This window comes from Artemia sp. Qi Xiang Cuo, chromosome 1 (genome assembly GCF_049724085.1).
Source record: "Artemia sp. Qi Xiang Cuo chromosome 1, ASM4972408v1, whole genome shotgun sequence".
Classification (NCBI taxonomy): domain Eukaryota; kingdom Metazoa; phylum Arthropoda; class Branchiopoda; order Anostraca; family Artemiidae; genus Artemia; species Artemia sp. Qi Xiang Cuo.
This window is the reverse complement of record NC_142794.1, coordinates 36,622,169-36,635,008: the sequence shown is the minus strand read 5'-3', so window position 1 is coordinate 36,635,008 and position 12,840 is coordinate 36,622,169. Positions and strand designations below refer to the sequence as shown.

The 12,840-nt window shown below is 35.8% G+C and overlaps 1 protein-coding gene across 2 annotated transcripts in view; it reads right to left on the bottom strand.

Annotated features, from left to right (window-relative positions):
* Positions 1-248: 248 nt before the first annotated feature.
* Positions 249-12,840, bottom strand: part of Zn72D (Zinc-finger protein 72D) — a 107,813-nt gene continuing 95,221 nt past the window's right edge. Inside the window, exons 15-16 of one of the 2 annotated variants that reach the window (XM_089100543.1) lie at positions 12,357-12,510; positions 249-507 (exon numbers count right to left, since the gene is read on the bottom strand). In XM_089100543.1, the coding sequence (XP_088956669.1) occupies positions 431-507; positions 12,357-12,510 (231 nt within the window). In that variant the 3' untranslated portion in view covers positions 249-430. The remainder of the gene's footprint in view (positions 508-12,356; positions 12,511-12,840) is intronic. The other variant, XM_089100593.1, reaches the window with a different exon arrangement.

Here is a 12,840-nt window from a genome sequence, read left to right as displayed (position 1 = left end):
TGGGCCATAGGCTGGCTAAATTTGGACCACTCCCTGCCAGATGGTACATAGAAGACCATGAGAAGTTTCCATCAGCTAGGGTAACGGCTAAAAGTCGTAAATGTACTCATAAAAACTATTCACTAGATATTACTGCATGATATAAAGAAAGCTACAAAATATGTAACTGGTTGCAAGTAAACTTAATTAAAGAAAAAAAGTTGCTCAATATGGACCACCTTCCCTATATACTTCAAATTACCAAAATGTCGTTTTAGAAACACTTATATTTATGACAAGATATATGGATGCCAAGTAATTAAATGGACAAAGAATAATCAGAAAGATAAATCAAATGAAGAACACATTCTCAGATAATCGTCTCAAACACCAGAAGAGATACATCATCACTTGGGAAAAGAACAAGAGTAAACTATTTGCTCATACTAGTCTATGCTGTGATCTTCCCAGTGGCCTTCTCAGCAACAGCTCCTTCAGCGCCTTCATCACGCTTGTCTTTCTTGCCTTCTGGAAAAAAATATTCATCAAGTAAAATAAAATACAATTCTCTTGTTATTGATTTAAATTCTTCGTCTTTTGTTTGTATTCTTATGGACACGCTATCGCATAATCTAATCACCGTAATTTGATTCCGGGCCTTGCAGCAGGTCGCTGCAGGAAAGTTCGAACCCTGGGTCACCGGGAACCAGAGACCAATCTCACTTTCCCACTACAGGACATTATTTAAAATGAACAAAGCTACAAAGCTTTTTATTTTCAAAAAATACACTTTCCTCATATCTCACAATGATATTTTTTATCCGGAAAAGTTCTGTGAATACAATAGCCTACACATAATTTTTCAAACTGGGTTCCCCAAAAATGTTTAAATTTTCAGAAACCCACTCCCCCCACAAAAAAAACTCAGGTCCCTCGAAAAATTTTGAATTTTGCCATAAGTATGTCAAAATCTATATTTCCGATAAAGCTTCCGAATTCCCCCATTAAGATACGTTAACTTATCAAACAATAAAAGCGTTAATTGAGCATTTTCACTATACAATAGATATCACAATAAAAGTTTACCATGAGTGTTTTTTCCTAGAGCATATTAATACACCCTTTCGGGACTGACGGAATTTATAGGCCCCGGCTGAACAAAAGCTGTGTTTGGTACCTCAGAGTAAAAATGGCAAGATTTTAAAGATACCGTCGGATACTCCGTTAAGAGACGATTAGATTTATATGTCCATTCCCCCTAAAATTGGATACAAATTGTATAACACAGTCGGTAAGTGTGTCATATATAAGAAAGTTAGACACGAAGATATCCTATTTTGCAATTAAGCGTTTTGGCTGTTCTGATATAGGTAGGTAAACATGACCCTTCTCCTCTAATTTAACAAACACTGATTTGTAGTTAAGGTAGCATAAAATTTGGCCATTTCTTTTAGGTCCGTCATAACAGGGCTATTTTTCTCTTAGACCCTGCGGTCCCGTCAGTCAGTAACAGTACTTGTTGAGTAAACTGTGTTTTTGATCAGTTTTTGCAAAAATTGGGGACATACGATCTTTGAAACTAGCTAATACACAGGGAGATGTCTGAGTGGCGGAGGGAGAAGGGCCCTTAGATTTGATTTTCGTCTTAACATACATTTTTTTTTATATTTTCTTTGAAAAACAATGTTTTTGGCATTTCATTAAAAAACAAGAGAAACCTACGAGATATCTACCCTAGATTTTTAAGTACATTTAGCCTCCCCCTTCCCAATTTCTAGGAGTCTGCCCCTGCGCAGAAGTCCTCTGCTTGGGTGGTCTTATTATCTATTTTTTTATTAATTGCCCTTATTATTCATCAAGGTTGTTTTAATATCTTTTCTTGTCTCTGGGCATAACTTACAACCCTTGCCCCTAAACTCTGGGATTTGTTTCAACCCCAAAAGCCATGTTACATGATATTTACGCTATTTTGAATAGAATGGCTATCTCAGAATTTCTATTAAGTGTATTTCGAGACAATACGACGAGAGTGTAAGGTGGAGAGGGTAGCCACCCTCTGATCACCATTCCAATGAGCCCCCTCCGAAGTTTATATGATCACACTTTCTATAAAAACCCTATTTGTCCCCATGGCATAACTTACAACCCTTTCCCTTAGGGCTGGGGGAATTTGTTATCCTCAGACATAATTTCCAGACCTTTCTGATGGGCTGAACAACATGGCTATATCAAAATTTCCCCTCTGATCACTTTGAAAAAGGCACCTGGTCTCTCAATTTCCAATCGAATGAGCCCTTTTTGAAGCAGCTACGACAAAACTTTCTATAAAAATCTTATATACCACAAGGGCATAACTTACAACCCTTGTCCTGAGATATATGGGGGAAGGGTTGTCATCCTCAAAGACTCGTTCGTTTCCAATCGAACGAGCCCTTTTTGAAGTTTCTACAAGCTTTCTCTAAAAACCGTGTATGCCCCCAGGGCATAACTGACAACCCTTGCCCTGAGGGCTGTGGGGGGGGGGTTTAGTTGACCTCCAATTACTTTCGACTTTTAAAAAGGGCACTAGCCCTTTGAATTTCCAATCAAATGTGCCCCTTTTCAAGTTTCTAGAACAAAGCTGTCAATAAAAACCTTATATGCCCCCGAGGTAATAACTTATAACCCTTGCCCTGAGGACTCTGAGGTGGTTATCATCCTCAAAGACCTAATATCCAGAATTTTCAACAAGGTTGAACAAAATGGCTATCTTAAAACTTTGACTGGATGTGTTTGGATAAATGGTGGGCATGGAAAGGGTGTTATTTGCCTTCCAATCACTTTCGACTATTAAAAAGTGAACTAGCCATTTCAATTTCAAATCGAATGAGCCCCTTTTGAAGTTTCTACGACAACGTTTTCTATGAAAACGTTATGTGCCCCCAGGGCTTAACTTATAACCCTTGCTCTGAGGGCTGTGGGGGGTTTTCACCCTCAAAGACCTAATTTTCAGAACTTTCAACTACGTTGAACAAAATGGCTACCTCAGAGTTTTGATTGGATGTGTTTGGAGAAAAGATGGGCGTGAGAGGGGGGTTAGTTGCCCTCCAATCACTTTTGACTATTAAAAAGAGCACTAGCCCTTTGAATTTCCAATCGAATGAGCCTTTTTTGAAGTTTCTACGACAATTCTTTCTGTAAAAATCTTATATACCCCCAGGGCATAACTTACAACCCTTGCCCTGAGGGCTGCGGGAGAGAGTCCTCCTCAAAAACATAATTTCTATCTGGAAATCAACTTGGCTGAACAAAATGGCTATCTCAAAATTTTGATTGGATGTGTTTGGGGAAAAGGTGGGCGTGGAATGGGTGTTAATTGCCTTGCAATCGCTTTCGACTATTAAAAAAGGCCCTAGCCACTCCAATTTCTAATCGAATGAGCCCTTTTCGAAGTTTCTACGACGATTCCTTCGATACGAAGTGCCCTGGTCTAGAACCAAAAAATAAATAATACATTGTGTCAACATCGTTCTTTACTTAGGCAGCGCGATTGCGCTGCCTTTGATTCCACTACAGTATATTTTTTTTTTACTTAATTTTTATTCATTTTTACTTTTTTAAATATAGGCTATATTTACATGTTACTAATTATACATATATTATTTCTTTATTTTATTTCTTAAAATTAATTTATAATATCGTCTATTATCTTTATTATTGTGTACATTATTACCAGGCTTTCCTGGCGTATGTACAAGAAAGATCCGTAGGCCCTGTGCCCATACCTTTGTTTTGTTACAGAATGTTTTTTTTTAACAATAAGAAGGTAGCCCCAGGAGACCTTCTAACTTTACTAGATGAATTGTCCTCTGATTATGACTCCGATACCGACTTAAGAGTCAGACTGCGAGCTCTCCCATATTCTAGGTGTCTTGCTTCAGTCTGGCCTCGCCATTGAAAGGGTGGATGCACTTCAATTATTGGATATTGGTTTTGACGAACCAGAAAGTGGCACAGCGCCACCTAACTCAAACTTAATCACCAACAGTCGATCTCAAAGCATACTACTGGCATTTACAGTTGGTCCTAAGTTCTGCAAGAGCTTCGCAAAGCTTACCATAAAAGCTTAACATAACTGGTGCTTCTATCTCTTCTATTGTCACATTAACTGCAAACGGAGATTCTTCTTTCGATACGTTTGTGCCCAAATGGAAGAAACGAATTCTGGCAGCCCCAACAATGGAAGCGTTTTTGGAAGAAAGTGGCCTATTTGATGATTGTACCACATTAACTGACTTCTTCCATTGGTTGTGGGACAGGAATTTTCTTACGAAAATTAACACGGATGTGTAAATATGGGCCCAAGAATACATTTTTTAGTGACATAAAATACTCACCCCCCCCCTTTCCCCTCTATCTTTCTCAAACACAAGCATTAATCGGGTTACAATAATGTTTTTTTTCTTTATGTACTTCACAGGCGTTTAGGGGACACTAGCAACTTTTCAGGTCCCTGAAACTGTGAGACTTTTCACGAACTGTTTCGATTGCTCTGAATTGATTGCCTAGCTCAGGCATTTCGCTTGATAGCATTTTCACCCTCTTTGGACCAGGATTGTTGTTTCGCGGGAAAAATGACAAAATCTTGACCTCTTGCTATTTAACAGGGGCACTAGAACGGCAAATCTCTTGAAGTGAGCTATATCCCGATAATTTACCAACACTGGTTTGATACGCCACCCTCTGACACACAGGAATAGATTTTTGAGCAAAATAACATGTACTCTCAGCAAAAGATGGGTAAATTAGACTCCTACAAGACATCTAAACCCCTAACCATGCCTGAACTCTTGGGTTGCTTAAGCATCAACATAATCACGTCATATCATATACTCCCAGAAACGAAAATGTACTGACTAGAGCTCTGACGATATGCAGATCCCAGCTATCTGTAAGAGCACGACTAGAGATAGATTCTGCCAAATCCGAAGATTTATCCATCTCAATGACAACCATACAATACCCAAAGGGCATGAGGACATGCTATTCAAGATTTGACCATTGATTGACAAGCTGAACATACAGTTAGAAAGTATTTGGAAAGAGACAGAAGCTACCAAAGCGTTAAACGAATCTACTTCGAATTATACAAATCTTCTTAGACGGATCTACTTACAATTATACGAATCTACTTAGGAACGAATCTCCTTAGACGAAAGCGGATGTTGAACCCTAGCCAATGAATATACGGACGGTTGTATTATTCATCGGAAAGACGGTCAAAAATGTAAATTGCTTTATTTATCTTATTATCCCTAATTACAAAGGAGCCGAGTTTAAAATTTGATAATGTGGAAGATGGTTGGAATAATTTTAGAAAAATAATTTGTGAAGTTGCTGAAGGTGTATTAGGGAAGAAAGCTAGAACTGCAGCAAAGAATATTAGTGAAAAAGCTTTATGTTTAATAGAAAGGAGAAAGGACTTGTACAAGAATTATCTGAGTGATAGATCGCATGGAAACAAAAGAAATGTAAAGAAAGTGGAGAAAGCATTGAAATATGAACTAAGGAGGTGTGAAGTGGAGGCCATGGATAAAATTGCCGAGGATTTAGAAGATGCAGCTAGACGGCATAATAGTAAAATATTGTACTGGCACCTTAACAAATTGAGAGGTAGTAGTAAATCCGGACTTGTCCCAGTTAAAGATAGGAATGGGGTGGCAATTAGCGATAAGGAAAAAGCTAAAGCGAGATGGGCCGAACATTTTGAGAACTTGCTTAACCGAGATAGAGTTGCAGGAAAAAATATAGAGGAAAATGAAAAAGTTTGATACCTCGGATGTGAAGGAAGATTTGTTTTGTGAGGAGGAATTAGCAACAGTACTAAAAGGATTAAAGAATAATAAGGCTCCAGGTGCTGATAGGGTAGTAAACGAGTTTCTTAAATATGGTGGCTCTGAGGTTAGAAATAATTTATTGGAGATTATGAATATGATTTTTGAAAAGGGGGAAGTACCTAACGATTTTAGGAAAACCTTAATTAAGCCACTTTATAAGAAAGGTGATAAAAGTGAGTGTAGTAATTATCGAGGCACTAGTCTTGTCTCTGTAGGTAGCAAATTGCTTAGTAATATGATACTTTTTAGACTGAGAGATGCCGTAGACAAAGTTTTAAGAGAAGAGCAGTGCGGTTTTAGAAAAGGTAGAGGATGTGTTGACCAAATTTTCACTCTTAGGTTAATAATTGAGAAGTGCCTAAGTTTTCAAACACCTTTGGTCCTCAGTTTTATAGATTATGAGCAAGCGTTCGATTCTGTTGATAGGGGAGCTTTAGTAAAGGTTTTATCCTTGTATGGTATACCAGACAAATACATTAAAATGATTAGTGCTATGTACGAGAATAACACTGCTGCGGTTAAGGTAGGAAATGAGGTTAACAGCTGGTTTGGTATTAAATCAGGAGTTGAGCAGGGCTGTGTTCTATCCCCCTATATTTGGAGTATTGTGATGGACTTTGTCTTAATAATCACAAGGAAGGCAATGAGAGACCAATGAATCAAATAGTGAGGAAAAAGTCTGATGGACTTGGATTATGCTGATGATTTAATCATCCTAGATGGAAGTGTGAGCAAAATGAATGATGTTTTAGAGGTTTTGCGAGTTCAGGTTGCTAGTATTGGTTTGAAAATTAATGTTAGGAAGACTAAGTCACTAAGGCTAGGAGTAAGTGAATATGAAAATGTGACGTTTTCGGTAATGAAAAGATCGGTCAGGTGGGCAGATTCACTTACATTGTTAGTATTATTAGTAAAGATGGTGGGAGCTGTGAAGATGTTGAAAATAGAATAGCCAAGGCTCAGGGTGTTTTTTCACAGTTAAAAAAAGTCTGGAAGAATAGGAAGATAAGTATACAAACCAAGATTAGAATCTTAGAAGATACAGTGATGACAGTGGTCAAATATGGCTCTGAAGCATGGACGCTCCGAAAAGCGGATGAAGATTTGCTAGATGTTTTCCAGAGAAATTGCTAAAGGATTGTTCTGGGTACCCGGCTGACTGACCGTATTTCAAACAATAGGCTATACGAAAAATGTAGTTCAATACCACTTTCTAGGTCTATAATGAAAGAAAGGTTGAGGTGGTTAGGGCATGTTGTGCGGATGAAAGATGACAGATTGCCGAAGATTGTTCTTTTCGGCCAACCGTCTAGGGCTAAACGGAAAGCAGGTCGTCCTCGTCTGGGGTGGCAGGACGTCATAAAGAAAGATTTAAAGGAAACGGGAACTTCATGGGCGGGTGTAAAAAGGGAGGCGTTGAATAGATTGGGGTGGAGGTGAAGCGTGCGTAGCTGTGTTGGCCTCAGGCGGCATGTGCTGCGGTGAGTTTTTAGTAGTAGTAGTAGTAATAATGCAGAATGAATGTTGAATTGTTTTTTATTCACCCCAAATCCCGAATTACATGGCAATGCGTAAAATTTTGAAAAAGCTTCTGAATTAGCAAGCGTAGAAATGACCACACCCCATCCAAATAAAGTAATAACTGCTTTTACTAACATTAAAACAAGTATTACTTGTACTTGCGTATACTCTTATCTACGCTCAGGAAATTGAAGGTGAATGGCTTCCATGCATGTAGTTCTTTTAATATCGTTAGAACAATTGGTTGCACCTAAAATATTGTCCACTTAAAATACTAGTTTTCTAGGACCGCAAGTCAGTATATTGAGTTTTACCGACATATTACATTTGTAATAAAATATAGTATGTCTGTAAAATCCAATATAGTCACTTGTGGTCCTAGAAAATTAATACACCCATGATAATGGAGATTTTTTTTCCCGAAACGTTTGATGATTTATTTATTAAAATAATGATCATTGTCAAAATTAATCTTTTACTCGTTAACTCCTCTTCAGTCTTTACATTCTATGCAAGACTGTTAGATTATTTTACATCATTATTATATGTACATTTTTCGTATAATATAGTGAAGAAAGTTTTAAATTACGGACATCGAAGTTTGAAATTATGAAACTATTTATTAAATTCAGAATAAAGATGATACAAAAAAGTATGTTAATTTTAATGTGAAGGATGAACCTGGTATGCAGAAACAATTCTAACAATTTTCCGTTCTATCTTAGTCAGCAGTAATCTCAAATTACCGCGATTGACTATTTGCAATAGGTTTCTTTTTGTGTTAATATATTGACTACCGCACTGAATCCACGTTACACTAAGTATGACGACGGAAATGCAATCAAATTTTTTTTGAATGACAGCCTAAATTTGTGGATAAGCCGTAGGGATCTCCTTTTGCAGCCAGAATTGTTGGTAGCCACTTTTGAATTTAAATTTCAATTCATCATTTGTAGTTACTTCCATCAATTCTTCTTGTAACTGTAGAAAATCTTCTATTTGCGCTTAAAAAAGGATCCAAAATCCAACCAGGTATATTCATTTTTAATATATCATCAAATCGTTTATGAAAATCCGAATGGAGTGAATCTAAGGGCTCAAGAATAAGAAAGCATGTCGCCAGTTTTTTCTGTTCCTGATAAATTTGGAAATTCCCCTTGTCCGAAATTTTGCTTGTACACAAGAAGTTTTGTCATAAATGCAGAAACGACAGATTTCACTTTTATTAAATTCAAATCAAAACCTTGAAGTTGAAGATTTCTTTCATTAATTTTTTGAATCAAATCGGTCAAGTAAGCGATGTCACTTTTGGATTGAATAAGTTTGGATGGCAAATCCTCATTTTATCTTTCAACAACTCCAGCACCGAGTTAAATAGCTTGTAAAACCTATCTAAACACGCACCCTTTGACAACCATCGAGTGTCTGTATGAAGCAGCAAACTATCTATTTCTTCATCGTTTTCAATACAAAGCTGCTTAAAAAATCTATCCTTCAATGATCTGCTTCTAATTGTGTTGATAGCTTTAATTACATATTATAATGAATTATGTAGGCGTGCACTTAAATTTTGGGCAACTAGATGTTGGCGACGAATGACACATTTGTACTGAGAATGCATTCGGTACATCTTTTTTTAAATATGCAAGAAACTTACGGATCACCCTACGATCGCTGGAACACCGTCTGTGGCTAAATATTACCCAGAGGTATTCCTTTTTCTTTAAAAAACTCATCTAATGCAAGAAATATCAATTCCCCCTTCGTGTCAGTTAGCAAATATTTAGCAATAATAATTCTTGGCAAATTTCTTCTTCCTTTATGAACCGTACGTATGCTAACAGCAAAGCTTCGTTTCCTGGCAAAATTGATTCGTCAAGCTGAATAGAAAAACCTAGATGTTTTTACATAGCCACACGAAGAATCTTCAACATCTTGTGCCATTTCATCAATTCTTCTTTGCACTCTATTATTGCTCAGTTTTTTTTTATAATATCAAATGCTGGCTTGTATAACACAATTCGTATTACTTCACTTATAGCCGGTATTATTAGTTCTTCACCAATAGTATGAGGTTTTCCCGATTTGGCAATCATTAGTGAAATATTATAAGAAGCAAGCAAGCCATTGCCATCTTGTGAGGTTGCGGATGAAGAGTTTTGCCACTGTCGGTTGTTGGCTAAATTTTTCTTTTAGTGTACGGAAATAACTTAAATCCTTATCTTTTTTATCACCACGAATTTTAGTCAAATGTTCTTGTAGTTTAGAAGGCTTCATAGCTTCGTTTAATAATGTTTTCTGGCAAATCAAACACATTGGCAATGTAATATTTACAGGCGGCTCAATAAAACCATATTTCAAATATTCGATATTATATTGTTTGTATTTTTTATTTGGTTCAGCCATTATTATCTGTAGAAAAAATAAAACTTTTATGGAGGTATTTAATGAAATATATATACAAATGAAATCATTAATTGTGAAGCACATATAATTGCAACAAAAAAATAATAATACTCACCAAGTATTTAAATTTCACTTGGGCGTTTTCACTAAATTTCACATGGGTGCACTTGGGTGTTTGTTTATAAACGATTTTCAAGACTAAGAAAATAGACATAAAAATTGGAAAATCTGATAGAAAAACTGGAAATACAAGAAAAGAAGTGAAGATAATGGTTCTCCCCCTGCAAAATATGTTACCTAGGATTAATCTGCATATTATGAAGTAAGGATTGTTTTTCTAAGAATTAGTAAGAATCTTATAATTTAGTCATCTAGTCTTCAAATACAACAGATATTTTTTACGTATTACATTTTTCTGTTTTGTTTTATATTATTATTACCACCATATATATATATTGGCCGATTTATAAATCAGTTAAGGTAGAATAAGTTAAAATAAATTAAGTGAAAAAATAACAACACCAAAGCCATGTTAACAACTGAACACATTAATAAATCTTACCTCACATTATTTTATTTATAAATGTGTTATAAGTGTTACCATTTTTCTGATTATTTTCTTCTTTCTTTTATGCTTTCACCGCGCCCCACAGCTAATCATAGCCCGCAAATGCACCTGTGCCCATCACCACCCCCTCCCGTTTCCTGCAGCGCTCCCTAGGGAGCGGTAGCACCTACTTTGGGAATCACTGCCCAATATTAGCAAGTGTAGAAATGCCCATACCCCATGCAAATAATATAATAACTGTTATTACTAATATTAAAATAAGTATTACTTGTACTTGCGTATACTTGCGTATGCTCAGGAAACAGAAGGTGAATGACTTCAATACATGTAGGAAAAACTTCAGGAATCAAATAACAAACTTGCACACAATTTTCAGTAGGGAAAGGCAAGTTATTTAGGGGGGGGGGGGGAATATATTGTTTAATCATTATTAGTTGGATCAATTTGCATTATTTTGGATCTTCTTGGAAATTAGAACCCAACCTCAACCCCTGTCAGAAAGACTTTTTGTTGAAACATACATTCACTGCAATACTGAAAAGGTGATCACAGCTCCGCGCCCCTACCCAACAAATTCCTCTTTTTTTATTTAGAACCACGGATTTCATACTGTGCCATACTCATTATCTTTCTATATTTTGCTATTTCAGTTACCTTTAATTTTTGCTCACGAAGGAAGATTATTGCTTCAGATCATTTCGGAAGACGCCATTTTATAGACAATAAAAACGTCTGAAAGAGAGGGTCAATAAAAGACTTCGTCAATCATCCAGAGACTACAAAATAAACCTCAAGAGTGGCTCAACGATTGCTGATACATCCTTGTACCAGTCTACAGAATTCAACAAGCCAAAGGTCATTTAGTTCTAAAATTCACAACAAGATCACCCCCAAAAAAGTTCAGTTGAGATATAGCAGTCAGTGGACTGTTATCCAATGAATTAGCTAAATTCCAATGAAATAATCACCACACTGAATCAAAAAATTACAATTATCCAAGTGTCTCCATTGCTGTCCCCTTGGTTAATGCGAGCTAAAATGAATATATATATATATATATATATATATATATATATATATATATATATATATATATATATATATATATATATATATATATATATATATATATATATATATATATGACATATGATGTGCCCGGCAACTCTTCAATGGAGAAGATAGGAATGTGGATTACTGTATATCGAACCCATCCCGTTGTCACAAAATTTAGGATATAAATAAGTTTTGTTATAAATTGAATTTGACTAGTAAAGACTTACTATCAACACATTTTTTAAACTTGTATTTCCAACGAGTTTCGGTTAGTACAATGTTTTCTGATAGATAATTGTGTTCAAAAGTTGAATCCAACTTCAACTTCTTTAACATAACCACCACCCTTGGCCTGGGCAAAAACTTGCATCAATGGACAATTTTTTTGGGTACTCTGGAAGATTCACAGATATCACAGATTGTAGAATTACGGGTCTAAAACGATTGCTTATCGAAATAAGCATTTCATTTCATTCTATGCTACTGAATAGAATGACATGTAAATAATGGCTTAGACCACACTGCCTTTACGTCTATAATTAAATTGAAACCGAATTATAAAAAACAAAATATATCAGGTAAACAGGTAAATCAGGTATATCAGGTAAACAGGTAAATCAGGTATATCAGGTAAACAGGTAAACAAAATATATCAAGAAAAGGAGGAAAAACATTAACTGAGTGGAAAAAGTGAAAAAGTGAAAACAGAAGAAAAGAAAACTTGCATCTTAAAAGTGAACAACATTCAACTTTGTTTATCAGAAATCAAACAAACAAATCTTTTTTTGTGCCTGCTGTAGAAGATGACAAAAGCAGACAGAAAAGAATGAAGCATGTAACAAATGAAAAAAAGAAAAACAAAGAAAGGTAAGTTAAAAAATAAACAATGAAAAGGAAATAAAATTGAGGGATACAGGAAGGGAGAGTCAACAAGAGAAGGATAAGCTTACCAGCAGATGTCTCTTCAGCATCTCCAGCTGATTCGCGCCTCCTTTTACGATTTCCATAGCCTCCTCGGCCTCCCTTCGGCTTAGTTGGAGCTGGAAGCTGTTCTATATCAAGGACTTTGTAAACTTGACGGAAAGCAAACAAACGCAGAGCATGCTAAATAAAAATAACATTAAAATCATAAATTCTCGACTATATTATTATCACTTATTGTCCAAATTTCGCGTCATATTATCTTCGCTTTATCATCCATATAGACTAAAAATTAATTTTGATTTCAAAAACTAATTTATCTTGCTAGACTGGCAATTTTGGCGTTTTTAATTTAGAAACGACAATTTATTTTCTGCAAAAAATTGAATAAAATATTAATCAAAATTTATGACTTCATTTTTTTTTTTAGCACACGATGGCATTTGGCTGAAAGAAAAGACAGTTGGTTTTTCTGCTTGATATATAGTCAAGCAGTGCATTGAATATGTTAGA